Source organism: the organism of the source record quoted next, unplaced genomic scaffold, assembly GCF_019419815.1.
Source record: "Pyrus x bretschneideri cultivar Hongxiangsu unplaced genomic scaffold, Pyrus_bretschneideri_v1 Contig1, whole genome shotgun sequence".
In the NCBI taxonomy this organism is placed as follows: domain Eukaryota; kingdom Viridiplantae; phylum Streptophyta; class Magnoliopsida; order Rosales; family Rosaceae; genus Pyrus; species Pyrus x bretschneideri.
Window position 1 is genome coordinate 7,706,780 of NW_025999390.1, and position 14,940 is coordinate 7,721,719.

At 34.8% G+C, this 14,940-nt stretch overlaps 2 protein-coding genes across 2 annotated transcripts; both read right to left on the reverse strand.

The window, feature by feature from the left end:
- Positions 1-5,493: 5,493 nt before the first annotated feature.
- Positions 5,494-8,640, reverse strand: LOC103946816 (uncharacterized protein At1g05835-like). The gene is made up of 3 exons (XM_048580220.1): positions 8,624-8,640; positions 6,144-6,295; positions 5,494-5,867 (listed from the first exon to the last, which is right to left on the reverse strand). Exons 1-3 carry the CDS (start codon positions 8,638-8,640, stop codon positions 5,551-5,553), a joined length of 486 nt encoding a protein of 161 aa, XP_048436177.1. The 3' UTR covers positions 5,494-5,550.
- A 3,457-nt stretch (positions 8,641-12,097) lies between these two features.
- On the reverse strand, positions 12,098-14,371 carry LOC103946732 (nucleoplasmin-like protein ANO39). Its single transcript, XM_009357508.3, has 3 exons — positions 14,107-14,371; positions 12,718-12,776; positions 12,098-12,642 (listed from the first exon to the last, which is right to left on the reverse strand). Exons 1-3 carry the CDS (start codon positions 14,233-14,235, stop codon positions 12,369-12,371), a joined length of 462 nt encoding a protein of 153 aa, XP_009355783.2. The 5' UTR covers positions 14,236-14,371; the 3' UTR covers positions 12,098-12,368.
- Positions 14,372-14,940: the final 569 nt, after the last annotated feature.

Consider the following 14,940-nt stretch of genomic DNA (forward strand, 5'->3'; position numbering starts at 1 on the left):
GCAGGTCTCAATTGTGTTAGTAGTCTTCGGGGGAGGTACTCCTCTAATCTTTTGGGTGGAAACTGGGTAAGCCCTTATTTGGTCAAAGGCTTTCTATTATTTTAAAATATATACGTTCTAGGTGCAATCATTATCGTTAATGATATGGAAAGTTTTTATATTAAAGAGAGAGAGAATTCGGTTAAGTCACACAATAGGTAACTTAATTTGACATCGAATTTGTCATCCACGAGATTCGAACCTAAAACTTCATTTCCAAGTAAAGAGGAATACTACCAAGCCGTAGTACTGAATCACGAAACACCCCCTATGTTCTTTTCAAAAATATTTTTAAAAAAAAAGTCATTTGAACGACTTTATGGAGTAGCTTATCAAAAGGTGTTTTTTCATTCAAATTTGGATTGTGACAAGGTAAATTTTCAGAATTCAACAAATTAAAAGTGCGTTTATTGACCAGACGTACAAGATAAGAGGATCTTTTAACAAAATGGATCCTCATTTAAAAAAAAAAATAGGAACATCCTCTTGATCGTTGGATTGGCTTTAATGAAATTGTGTGGTTGATATTAAATCATAGGTCACACAATTTCATTAAAATCAAATTTAATGGTCAAGAGGATGTTCTCATTTTTATTTAAAAAATAGGGATCTCTCTTGTTAAAGGAGTTGCAAGATAAGTAACTTTGATATGCAAGAATAAAAGTGTGATAAGGATAAGCAATAATTAAGTCCTAACCCGAAAGGTTGGATAGAATAAGTTGTGACCAATTAAAACAGATTAGTTTGTTGTTTGTTGTATCAAAATATGAGATAGACAAGACTGGACATTATGAGTTATGTATTTGCAATACAGTGACTTATCTAACTTATCTTTACACATATATTACAAGTTCTGTTTTACAATTCCCTATCAATCTAATTATATCCTTGATATCCAATTTCATCTAGCCCACTAGACGAACCCTTTAGGTTCTTCAGTACGACTCCACCTCTAACATTAGGGCTTCGGGTTTAGGGGTCAAAAGAAGAATTCAGGGTTTGGGTTTGGATCGCTTCAGTTCGAAGTCCTGGATCTAGGTTTAAGTGTATGAGGTCCAAGTTTGGTGTTTGGATTTTGTATCCGACCTTGAGCCCAAGATCTGGTTTCGAGGTTATCGCAAGGAGTGAGAAAATAACACAATGTGTTCTCAAAAAAACTATATGCATTTGTTCAAAAAAATAAAACAAAATATGGTTTAGTATGCTTTATTTCCTTCCTGAATCATAAAGAACTACTCATTTCTTTGGAGCTCGATAATGTAATTTCATAATATTTTGGTTTATATTAATCTAATCACTCTATTGTTTATTGTAAAAAAAAATTGATAAGCGAAAGGGAAAAATCCTATCCAAATCTTGGCAAGCCTAGGGCATAAAAATAACGAAGAAAATCAAGGGAACTAGAAATTGACAATACAACTAAATTAAGCAATCTCAGTAAGCAATTGGCATGCTAACATTTGAACAGGTGATGTATAGAAAAATAAAACCTGGAAGTCCACATGTGAAGAAAAATTAAGCTCAAAGGAGTAGGAGAAATTAAGCATTTAGCATGCTAACATATGAACAAGTGAGAATTCACTAGAAAGATGGAGAGCCCAATCAACCTCTCTCCATTAAGGCAGAGAGAAGAAAAAACGATCATTTTGCGTTTAGAATGATCATTGATTTCATACCAATTGATTATCCCACTTTCGTTATTCAATTTGTAATTAAAAAGGTGCAAATGCATCTTTAATCTCATTCTCTACAAATGCATTTTTTGATGTTTATATTTTCTTCGTTGCGTTTAAGCTTCGAATAGTTTAGAATAATCATATTACTTATAATAAAATATTGATCATCAAACTCGTCAGTTATGTGTCTAATACATTAGCATTTACCATTATATGTTTGATACACCCATATAGTTAGTAAAATTCGGATGTTAATGTTGTGGTGCATGAAAAATATGTGCATATATTATTGACCAACAACTTTGCTAAACAAATACTTTGAAAATTTTGGCCTTTTTTGATAATCTTAAAAAGAAAATTTATTACAATTTTTTATTTATTTATTCAATAACATGTTAAAAATATGTGTAAACTACACGAATTTTATATGGAATATTGCTGGAACCAAATTTGTGCACCACTGTGTGGAGGAGATGCACAAACTCGATTACCTGTAAAAGAGCAAACAATCGTAAGACAACCTAGGCACTGGTGGGGTATCGACCAAATGCTCTCTGACGGTTAAGTTAGTAAGCAATTTTTAAGACTCAACTAGTGGGCTGAGAATAAAGTATGTAATAATTGCATTACCATAAATGAACCTATAAATAGAATGATGTATTTATACTCGTAAAAAAGAGTTCTTTTAGATTTAAAATCTGTATTAAACAGGGAGAATCCAAGAAGATATTTAGGAGTGATATTCTATTAAATGCTTTTACTTCTATATGTACTAGTACATCCCTTCTAGACAATGAATTTGAAATAAATTTTATCGTGGAGCCTTAATTACAATTCTTCTTGTATTTTCTTCTTTATTTGGTACAACGGTTTTACCATATAACTTACCATGCATTAATTTTTCTACCTTTTTGTTACCATACAAGCTCTTATAAATTGGGTTTTGTTGTGAAACATTTTTATCAAACAACAAGGCCAGCCAAGAAATGAAAAAACATTCTTGTTTGTCTCCAGTCCAATGGCAGCTACCATCCTCGGCCTGGTTTTCATTTGCAGTCTCATTGTAGGAGCTAAAGCTCCACTTCCACATTTTCCACTATAATTCTTTGAAATATTGCTTAAAGCATAAACCAGCTGCTAATTATCAGTACCTAGAATGATTTTTGCATTTTTCAATTTTCAATTTTTTGTATGCAATCCAAACCCTTCAATTTTCACTTTTTGTATGCAATCCAAACCCTTCAATTTTCACTATAAGGAGCTGTCAATTTTCCTTTGGAACTTTAATTTAGCCGATTACTCATCTGAACTTTTATAATTGGGCAATTTTCTCTTGAACTTTAATTTCCCCCTAAATCGTAAAATTCAAACAAAAGTATATGGAGTGATCAACTGGCGGAAGGGAAGAGGAAGAAAAACAATATACCATCCATATTAGGAATATAAAACTAATAAATTTTTTGCAATTATAAAATTAAAGTACAGGAAAAAACTTGGTCTATTATAAAAGTTTATGAAATAATTGATTAAAATTAAAGTTAAAAATGGTTGAAATTAAGGTTCATGAATGAAATTAGCACCTCCTTACAAGTTTGGGGAGAAAATAACATACTTTTTAATTGTTCTAGTTACTTTAGTACTCTGGCCACGATTGTAATTCATGTAGCATTATTCTTATATATATATGTTCCATAACATTGCAGGTGACAGCCAACGTTGCAGGGAGGACAAGTTCCTTTCAATTAAACAGTCTGCAACGGGGAAGCTAGTCAAAAACAAGAAGCAGTGGAACGTAACGATCTCTAATGACTGTGATTGTACTCGATTGTACACTAAGCTATCTTGCCGTGGATTTAAAACTGTTGAAGACATTGATCCTGAAATCTTGAGCAAATCTGGTAGCCAGTGTGACCTCCAAAATGTCCATCCAATCTATGCCCGTGATAAACTCAATTTCACCTACGCTTGGGATACTGCCTTTCATTTTAAGCTACTATCCTCCACGATTACTCGTTCTTAAGTGAAACTTGTTTCTTGATCGTGTTAATCGATTTGAACGATGTAGTCTCCCTGGCTTTTATTTATATAATTGGAGTTCAATTTTGCTTTGTTATAAGTGGTGACATTCTCTTGTTATGTTGCTTATATTGTCAAACTGTCTGCATCTTATAATCAATTAAGCAAGTTCACATTAGAATTCATTTTCAAATAATTATTTTTGTTGAACATTACTTCGGCATCAAATGGTTTAACGAATCTGTAAGCATTTTCCTCGATCAACCATATTGATTAATCATGTTGATAATAATTTGGGTACGACTTCAATGTTGATAGGAGTCGTTCGTGTCTAGGGGAAATGTCAATCTTCCTGCGAAGCGTCAAGAAAATATATTGCTTCTGGCGATATATTGGAATCTGATTTTATTGCCTTACATAGTTGTCAATCCGATTGGAAAAAAAAAACAAAAAAAGTTGTCAATCTGAATTTAAGACAATGAATCTGTCCTTTACTAACGGGGATGTCAATTTATTCAATGTGGAGTGGATTATAAAAGACAACACTTTAAAAGAAAATAAAAATCTTCATCATAATCTTAGAAAAAAGATTATTAGTATCTTAACTAAAATTAAAAACTAAATTCAATACTTAACCTCTATGTCAACAAGCATTCTCCACCTCATATTTTATTTGTTTTTATAAGATTTTATCGTTTTTTTTCCCCTTCTATAATACCGCTTCCACATATGGAAATATATTTTATATTTATCATTTCATATTTTTCTGCCTAGCTAATTCAAAATTCAAAAAAACAATAATTTCTTAACTGGATATATAAGATATGCACTTCACTTAGTAGGTATTGATTTCTTTTGTTTTGGTTTTATAAGGATTACAAAGTTGAAAAATTAGATATGGCTACTAATTATTATAAAATTGGAATAATAAAACCTTTGTATAACATTAAACGAAATTTCTTTCGATGATATTGTTCTGGTACTTTTAGACTAACCGAAGTTTGAATTAAAGGAAATTAAAGGACAAAATGTTAACAAGTAGAGAACAGTGCAGGAAATTAAAGGAAGAAAGGGGAAGAAATTGAGGTAAAAGGAAGAGAGGATTCTTTCATTCATTAACCCCATAGGGCTGCGATTTACACATTTATACCAAGACAAGAGAAGGAAACCCTTGCTATGGGGCTTGGGCTTGAAGACAAGACAAAGGTAATTGTCAACAAAACGCCTGTAGCTGAAGGAGAGGAGAAAGGCCCAACTGTCGGGTCCTAACATTGGGTATTTGGAAACATGGAGGTTTTAGTTGGTTTCCGTGAAGTGGGTTTTGGAATTGGAATATGGGTTGTGAAGTGGGTTTTGGTATTTATACCAAACACCTTTAAATTCATCTAAATATCCTAACAAATCTTTGATATTCTTACTACGCTTGAATTTAGATATTTTCTTTAAAATTTTAATTGATTATCTCTGGATTTCAATTTATTATTTAAAATCTTTTTAAATCCTAATTTGATTGCACTATAATTTCAGTCTTTTAAAATTCTTTTTTAAAATCTAATTTACTACTTTCGGATTTTAAAGTCTATTAAAATCCTATGAAATCCTAATTTCACTACACCCGAATTTTAAGCTACACATGTTAGAGACTTAATCATTAAAAACACAATAATAAAAAAAAAATCTAAAATATCTAATTCAATAAGAAAATGAAAGCAATTATACTTTTATTTGCATCAATTGAAAACATTGTTTTGGGATGAAAAAACAGCTTAAACATCTCTTCCCCTGGGATGAAAAAACAGCTTAAACATCTCTTCCCCTCTCAATCACATTTAATGTCAGAGGAAAGTGGCTTGAATGGAAACTCTGTGTCCCAAGCATAGACGAAGTCAACTTCATTAAATGGTGTAAGGAATGAGCCATTGTTGAGGAGACACTCATTCCCAGATCTGAGCAATGTCACGGGGTTTTCGACTTCAACAGTTTGAAATCCATTGCAGTCTAATTTCACATTCCCTTGCAGACATGGGCATGCATTCAATACCCTCACCTGAAACTCTGGCTTTGCTTGCACCAACTTCCCTGTTTTCTCTTGTCTAATTTGCAGGTCGATCGTAGCGCACTTTTCTTGGCACATTCCTGTGAGATTTTGAGAATATATACGTCAGCGTTTCTTACCTTCGCCAAGAAGGGTGATCTCAGTGCGTGTATATAAAAGGTGTAGTGTTAATTTCAGAAAGAAAAAAAAAAAACATAATTATTATATAACATTCGTTGTATGCAGGAATTTACACGTAAAGAGTCGTATAGAACTTGGGACATTTGTATTACATCGAGTCCAAGTTTAATCGAGAAAACAAAAATAGAGGGTGCCAAAGCAATCAATATATTAAAGCAATTACGCAACTATTGTACCTTCGTTAATGAGGCTGAAAAGAAGAATCACAATGAAGGACTTGACCAAGGCAGCCATCTCGGAGAAATTTGTGCGTTTCGGAACTGAAATTCTTTGGGGAAGATGGATGGTGGCTGCGTTCATAGTCTGGTTTATATACAGTAACCAACAACTATGTAAGGCATAAAATCAGAATTTTTTGGCAGAAACAAAAAGATCAGATTTTTTTTTGTCAGAAGCAATAAATTATATTGAATCTTTGATTTCTTGACCGGGTTTCGTAAATACTTAATGTGGAATGAAATCTACACGACAATACCTTAAAGAACAATCTGTTATGTTACATTATATATATAATATTTAATACATCTGTTATAGTATATTTTTGGGTCCACATAAATCCCAAACCGTTGACCTATTTCGTATTCATACGTTTAAGTATTCGTGAAAACCCCTTCAAATTGCCCACTGAAACCGTTAGCAAAGGTGTGGATGGTCCTATTTCTCATCACATCGACTCAATAACGTGAAGAAAAAGATAATAAAAATTTTGAGGGCTAGTTTGGTAACACTAAACAAAACAATTTGAAGTATTGTAAAATTGTTGTAAGCCTATTTGACTGAACTATTCTAACGGAATAGAGAGGGGAGGCCGGTGGTAATCAGAAAGAGAAGAGAGAGATTTAATTGTGAGGTGTGTGTTGTATCATCACATTGTGCCTTTATTTATAGTAGTATGATAGATTAAATCCTTACCCTTTTAGGATTACAACTCTAATAGAATATTAACTACTAAAGGGAATATTCAAAGATATCCCTAGATACACTAGGATTTACACAATTACATTTCTATTCTAAATATGACTGCAACACTCCCCCTCGAGTGTGTAAATACTCAAACAAAACATCGCATTAGATTTTCAGCAGATAATGTAGAATAGTTGATGAAGCCGGCAGCACAACAGGCGAATGCGAGTCTCAAATTTAAAGAAAGTATGCATTGGTAGTAAAACTCACAAAACCTCGCTATGGTAAAACCTAAGGCAGGTGAAAAACCTATAGACTAAGGAGAAAAATGAGAAGTATGCATAATGTCTAAAAACAAACGTCAAATAGGACGAAAGTAGTGAACTCAACGGAGTATGATTATCCCAAGATGAGTGCCTCATCAAAACCTCATTAGGTAGCAAAAATCCAGTGGAAAAAATACTCCTAATCGTAAGAAAAAGAGTACATTAAGATGAAATGAGTAAGATTACATTAATGAGTATGCTTCAGGATACTCCCTCTGAGTTAAACATAACTTCCAAATAAGAGAACTACAAGCAATTCAACTCAAATAATTTACGTATATTGATTTCTTGGACGAGCTTCTGAAAAGTCGACTTGTGCAATAACTTGGTAAAGAGATCGGCCAGGTTGTCCTAGGAACGGATTTGCTTGACTTCAATGTTCTGATACTGTTGTTGCTGGTGAGAATAAAAGAACTTCGGCACTATGTGTTTGGTGTTGTCTCTCTTGATGTATCCCTTCTTTAACTGCTTGATAATGCTGCATTGTCTTCAAAGATTGTCGTATGAAGGTCAACGACGAAAATAAGACCACTAATGCTTCGAATATGAACATAACTGCTCTTAACCTGAAGCACTCACGTGATGCTTCATACAGAGCGAGAATCTCAGCATGGTTTGAAGAAATCGCAACTAGCGTTTGCTTTGTAGACTTTCAAAATGTAGCAGTGTCTCCAACGATAAAGACATAGCCTGTTTGAGAACGTGATATAGCAATTATACATCTATTTTACCTTTGTTAATGAGACCAAAAAGGAGAATGACAATAAAGGACTGGACCAAGGCAGCCATTTTGAAGAAATTTCTGTGTGCTAAAGATCTTAAGGTACTGAAATACTTGGGGGAAGATGGATGGTGGCTTTGTTCATGGTCTAATCTAATTTATATAAAAATATGGAAGGGGATTCAAATCAACAACTATGTAAGGCAATAAAATCAATTTCTAATATATCGGCAGAAACAATAAATCAGCTGATTGAGTGCTTGTTTGGATGTGCTTTTAAATTGAGTGAAAACGCTTTTGGAGAAAATGTTTTTAGATTCCAAAAGCACTTAAAATGCTTTCTGCAAGAAGCACCAGTTATGTGCTTCTTCTAGGAGGCATTTAAGTGTTTTTTCAGGATTTACTTGCATCTTTACTAAAACTTGATTCTAAAAACATTTTCATCAAAAGTGTTTTCAGTCATTTTAAAAGCACATTCAAACGAGCTCTGAATCTCTCCTAAAGTTATTTATGTACCTAGGAATTAATGTTGGTTCATCAAACATGTGCGTTATACGATTGTTTTTCATCCCAAACTAATGTTTTCGATTGCCCCCAGTCAAAGGATAATTGCATTAAAGATTAAGACTCTGAACCATCATTTGGCCTACACATTTATCCAAGACAGAATTGTAAAGCTCATTAAAAAACTACTCATCTCATGCACCTGAAGTTATAAGACATGTTCGATTTTCTTCCTTGTTTCAAATTGTAAAATTGTTGTGCAGTCTATTAGGCTGATTTGAATCCTTTCGTTTTGGTTGGGCTTACACATTTTGGATGATCATGTTTTATTGTAGTCTCTTTTGCCAATGGAAGTGATGTAAAGACGTTTTAAGTGGAATATGGAACACGGAACAAACAAGTTACTAAACCCTAAGAAAACCAAAACTATCGTTTGACAAAAAAAAAAAAAAAAAAAAAAAAAACCACTTACATTGAACCCAACAGACACCTAATTGGTACTCAAAAGTTAAAGCATGAATCTGTAGAATTCTAAACCATTTTATGATAGAAATTAAAAGCATTTATTCTTGAGTTCATGACCATAATCTGTTAAAGCATGAACCGTATAGTTGTCTATTAAAATCCCTTTACATGCTACTGTATATAAATTAGACCGTGACACAACCTCCATCTATCTTCCACCAAGCACTTCAGTACCAAAGATCTTTAGCACGCACACGTTTCTCCAAAATGGCTTATCTTGGTCAAATCATTCGTTGTGATTCTTCTTTTCAGTCTCATTTGCAAAGGTAGAATACTAGTATAATTGCGCTTATATATTGATTTGCTTACGCGACTAAACTTTTACCGGAAGTAACAAATGCCCTAGCCTATAAGTTTTTCAGGACTCTCTTTATATGTATAGAAATTTTTGCATCGCGTACAAGGAATATATGTAACGTCATTCTTTCCAAAATTAACATTACGCCTTTGATGAAGCATTTCTCCCCTTATAGCAGTATGACACAATTTTTTTTACTGAACTATTTGATTCATGAAATCTGTAGGGTTTTGCTGCCTGCTCACCGTCTTTCACGGACCTCGCTATCGGTACTACACGTAGCAGGAGAGTGGTTGGAGGCAAGCCGGAATGGATTGTGGTGGTGACCGACAACTGCATGTGTGCTCGTAGGAGCATAATCTTGAATTGCAAAGGGTTTCAGTCTGCGGAACTTGTTGATCCATCAATCTTCTTGAAGCAAGGTGACGTGTGCCTTCTCTAAAGGGGCAGTACCTTTGCTCCCGGTGCTTCCGTCAAATTTTCCTATGCTTGGGATCCTCCTTTTATTATGTTTCCTAAATCTGCTGATATTGTTGGTGCTTGTTGAGAGATATTGAGGTGGATGCCTAGCTTAATTTGAAGCTTTTGAAATATTTCTATTTTAATTTTTATGAACAATATTGCTTTTTTTTTTTTTTTTTTTTTTTAATTTTGACAGAGAAATATTTTGTGGTTTAATTTGCCCTTATCGGTACAAGGGTTTTGGTTTACTTTCATGGCCGTTTAACCTGCGTAATCCACGTCTAGAATGATTTGCAAATTGTACATCACTTGGATGATATAATCAGAAGTATTTTTCCCCATCAATGTAGCACACATTCAATATGTTTTATTGCTTTTTTATAGTTGTCGATTCGAATGCCCTTCCGAATTTTATATAAATCAGGCCATGTATGTACACATCCACCGTCTCTCTGCAACAAAGTATTTCAAAACAAAGTGTCTTCAACCAAGTATTTCAAAACTCATAAAGGGTTTCAGCACACTCACTTTCTCTAAAATGGCTGCCTTGGTCAAGCCTTTCATTGTGATACTTTTCAGCTTCATTAGCGAAGGTAAATACTATATTTGCTTTTATATATTGATTTTACTACAGTAGACTCTATCTGTATTTTTCGACTACAACTTTGTGTCCAAGTAACAAAAGAATGTAGTCATTTTTAAATGACTCACATTGTCGATTATTATTGCATATAACGAATGTATATAGTAAGTCCATTTTATACACAGTTACACATGATTTATACGCTATGTTATTCAATAATGATATGGGTTTACTGATTCACGGGGAAGCATTTCTGACCCAACGAAACTCATCTTTTTTCTTGTTGTACTAATTGATTCATGAAATTTGTAAGGTTTTGTGGTTGCTCTTAGTCGTTGTGCTACCTCAATACCAGTACTTCCCAATCAGGAGATTGGTCGGAGGCAAGCACAATGGAACTTGGTCATGACCAACAACTGCAAGTGTCCTTGAAGAAACATAATCTTGAGTTGTAGGTTTTAATTACTTACTATATTGTAATCTAGTAGTGTTTCTTTCACCTGTAATCATGAGTAGTAGGCTTTAATTTTGACTCTCTTGGATGAAGAGGTTAATATCAAATTATGACTAATCCATAGTATGACGTAACTCAAATCTAACCAGAAAATATAATAAAATAACATATGTTGTTGACTGCTATAATTATGTCAATGAAACTCCAACACTTCAAGATATTCGAAGATGTAATTTTGGATTTGGTTTTACTGCCTTACCATAGTTGTAGACTTGAGTCCCCTGCCGTTGAATATAAATTAGACCATACAATCACCATCTTTATTCCACCAAGGATTTCAAAACCAGAAGTTCGCACATAAACTTCTGTAAAATGGCTGCCCTGGTCATGTCCTTCATCGTGATTCTTCTTTTCAGTCTCGCTAGGAATGGTAACGTGATAGTGCAATGCTTTTGTCTATTTGTTTTCTTCGGTAGTCTCTATTCGCATTTCTCAACTAAAAATTTGCCTAGATAACAAATGGAGTCAACTTGAGTAAACTCTGTTATATGTATATATGTGTGTGTGTGTGTGTGTGTGTGTGTGTAATCTTGCGTACAACGAATGTGTATAACATCCCTGTATCTGATATTAATACATGCGCTTTTAGACGCACTTACACATGATTTATGCAAATCTTATACTCGATTCCACGACACTCCAAATTATTTGCTTTTCAACTATTTGATTGATGAAATTTGTAGGTTTTTGTGCTTGTTCTTTGGACAACCTCAACATCGGCACGTACCGGAGTGGGAGAGAGGTAGGAGGCAAGCCCGAATGGAACGTTGTTGTGACGAACAACTGCAATTGTGCTCGAAACCACATAGTCTTGAGTTGCCAAGGATTTCAGACTGTGGAACCTGTTGATCCAGCAATCCTAGAAAAGCGAGGGGACGAGTGCGTCCTCATCAGAGGCGATAGCTTGGCCGCTGGTGCTTCAGTCAAATTTTCCTATGCTTGGGATCCTCCTGTGCTTATGCTGCCTAAATCTTTTAGCGGTGGATGTTGAGAACTAATTGAGAGGGGGGCCTAGAGGTTCTGACGCTTTAATTTCAACTGCAATACATGCCGAAATAAATCGTCCAACTATGAAACGGACGTCTGTTGTTTATTATTTCTATCAAAATCTGCCCAACAGTTTGGTTAGAGAATCGATTTATCGTGTCTGGTATACTACCAACTCATTCAAGTTAGGATTTTTTCAGTTGGCAATTATATCTTAACGGGAAATGATTTTAAAAGACGAAACGCCACTGTAATTCCTATCCATAGAGAGAGAGAGAGAGAGAGAGAGAGAGAGAGAGAGAGAGAATTATTAAAGGTGTACAACTAAGAAATCTGATAGCTTAACCAAGTACTGTAAAAATCTCTAGCATATGTGGACGTGCCACCTAAATTACTCAACTCCTACAACCCCAAATTCCCGATAGCTTGAAAAATGCGGCAAGTTAAGAGAAAAAATAAATAAATAAATTCATTTTCTCCTCTTAGCAGGTGGCTGAGGAATGTCTTCCTCCTCATCTTCCTCATCCTCCTCTTCTTCGTCTTCAGTCTCTTCCTCCCCATCATCACCATCATCATCGTCAGTCATCGTCATCATCGTCTTCCTCATCTTCTTTCTCATCATCATCACCATCCTCTTCGCTTACACCATCACCATTGGCCTCAGGCTCGTCTTCTGGATTACCTTTACCCTCATTCTCTTCTCCTGAGGCGGCATCCTCGTCCCCACCATCTTCATCCTGGTCATCACCAGCAGCAGCATCGTCGTCGTCATCGTCATCGTCCTCAGTTTCACTTGCATCTTTGTTCTCAGGACCAGGTTTTTCCACTACATAAAGCTCAGTGATAGGAAACCTGCAAAGAAATTTTGGTTTCACTAAATTCCCTATCACAGGAATAAAAGATAAAATGGCAAGTCCGAACACTAACCCTGTGACTGCCTCAGGTTCTTTGGGAAAAACATTGATCGTGTTTGGCGCAGATCCCGTCTGAAAAAACCACAAACATGTGAATGGAGATACAAGTAAAATTAAGTAGTTTCCTTACCAAGTAAGCTGAAAAAGTTCAAGTCAGAAGCAAAAGGGACAATAATCCAAGAAGGCGAAACTAGATTACAACAACGCAGCTTTATAAGAAGTCATGCTACAGATACACAGGGTCAGAAACGACTTTAGCTTAAATGCTCACTAAGATAGCCTCATTTACTCGATCAGAGGAGTTGGACTTTGATACATTAATGGAAGTATTACCGATGGCTACTTTCATTTTCAGATAAGAATCATAAGATAAGAGATAGACGATCAAGCCAATAACAAAGGCTTTCAGATTTCAATTTACAACAGTTGGAAACTTAAAACCTACCCCAGCAACATTATCCGTTCAAGACCAGAACTATGGCCTAGAAAGGTACTTGAACAACCTGATTAATAAACTAGAAAGCTAGTCCTACTTGAAATTTGAAAAAACTAGTTCTAAATTTGTAAGCCAACACATAAGTACATGACAATCGTTTTCCTCCCCTCCCCATGAGGACAAATTGAGTTGTAGACTACATTTTTCTACAACCCTGCAACATATTCCACCTTATAAGAACAATATTAAAGCAGAAATATACTCTAGTTTCAGCAGAACCATGTGCCAACCACCATGAAACACGAGGAATTCAAGATAATTTAGGACTATTCGCACATTATCATTATGGCACAGGAAGTATCTCATCTGGAGGACATCGTAAAGTAAAAGCGACAAACGAAACAATGATCAGGCCATCATATAATTGAACCCCAAGTTAATTATATTCTGTTTACTTCCAGGTCATACGATTCAAACTTTGACAAAGTCAAGATCTAGGGAAACACAAATCAAGTTTGGAAAAAACAGATTGTGGCACAGATCAAGTTTGAATCCGTACGAAAATACTCGCTAAACAATAAAAAACACTGATTAAAACCCCAGCATATCAGATATCATATAATTATAAAAATGTATGAGAAACAACTATCCTACAAGATTCAGAGAAAAAATCGAAAAATTGGAAACCAACAAAGCATCTCAACAAATTCATATGGTCCTTAAGTAGAGCAAAACCATGAAAAACAAACATCAAGCAAAATATATAAATAAAATCCACAAAAATCGAATCTCAAGCTACATATGGAAGAAAATCCTAGTTCTTGAAACAAACAAAAAAATAACAGAAAACCCCCCAATGCACTAAACCAAAACACAACAAATTAAGCAAAAACCATAAAATTGATAAATAAAAACAATTCAGAACAAAAAATTGAGCCAAAATTGTTGTAAAGTAAGAGAGAATACCATCAAGCAGGACAAAGCAAGAGACTTGGCAGCAGCAGCAATAGCTGCCTCAGCCACCACAGCCTGCATCACAGAGCAGAGAAAACCGTCCAAAACGAGGCCGTTTGAGCAGAGGCTGTCCATCTCCATGCCCAGAAACGAGTTTCTAAAAAGAGGAAATCCCTAATTGAGAGAGAATTTGAGGAGAGGGGGAATTTAGGGTTTTGGGAATTGGGTTTTTTTGCTAGGGTTTTGAGGATTATTGTAAATTGGGAAATAGATTTTGATGCTACCGTAGCCACTAGCACCTTGATTTTGGAAAGAGAAGCACAAAAGATAGGGTGACAGAGGACGAAAACGACGGAGAGATAATCACCGTAGGATATGTAGCTAAGGATATGATCTTGGATGTTAGACGTGATCTGAAGGCTATGGTTTGGCCGTCGTTGCCTTAATACGAAGGTGCTGTCGGGTTAAGTTTAACTTCATTGACTTTTGGGTTTTAACTTGGCATTGGTTGGATTAATTACGGTTTTAGTCCCCGAAATTTAGGAGGATTTTAATGTCGTGTTACTCGTGTAAGCCTTTAGACCGACTCTGAAATTCCGTCAAAAGAATTGACGGAAGCTCAATTTAATAAAACACACTCCGCCAATAACAATCAGTAGTTATTACCAGATTTTTTTTTTTTTTTTGATTTATTCAATCCAAAATGTTAGAAAAAAATGATCTTATTTTTTATGTAAAATTTAGAATTATTTTTGAACTTGCACTTGAGTTTAGAATTCATCCCTAAATCAAATTTCCGTCAATTAACGCCTCCTTATTTGACTAGGTGTTTACCATTCCTCCTTT

Excerpts from the sequence above, each read along its gene's own strand:
- LOC103946816 (XM_048580220.1), bottom strand. Across the intron at positions 5,868-6,143 it reads TTTCAGCCTCATTAACGAAG|GAATGTGCCAAGAAAAGTGC; the intron begins GTACAATAGTTG and ends AAAATCTCACAG.
- LOC103946732 (XM_009357508.3), bottom strand. The coding sequence starts at position 14,235 with ATGGAGATGGACAGCCTCTGCTCAAACGGCCTCGTTTTGGACGGTTTT. Across the intron at positions 12,777-14,106 it reads TTGCTTTGTCCTGCTTGATG|ACGGGATCTGCGCCAAACAC; the intron begins GTATTCTCTCTT and ends TGGTTTTTTCAG. Across the intron at positions 12,643-12,717 it reads GAACCTGAGGCAGTCACAGG|GTTTCCTATCACTGAGCTTT; the intron begins GTTAGTGTTCGG and ends ATTTCTTTGCAG.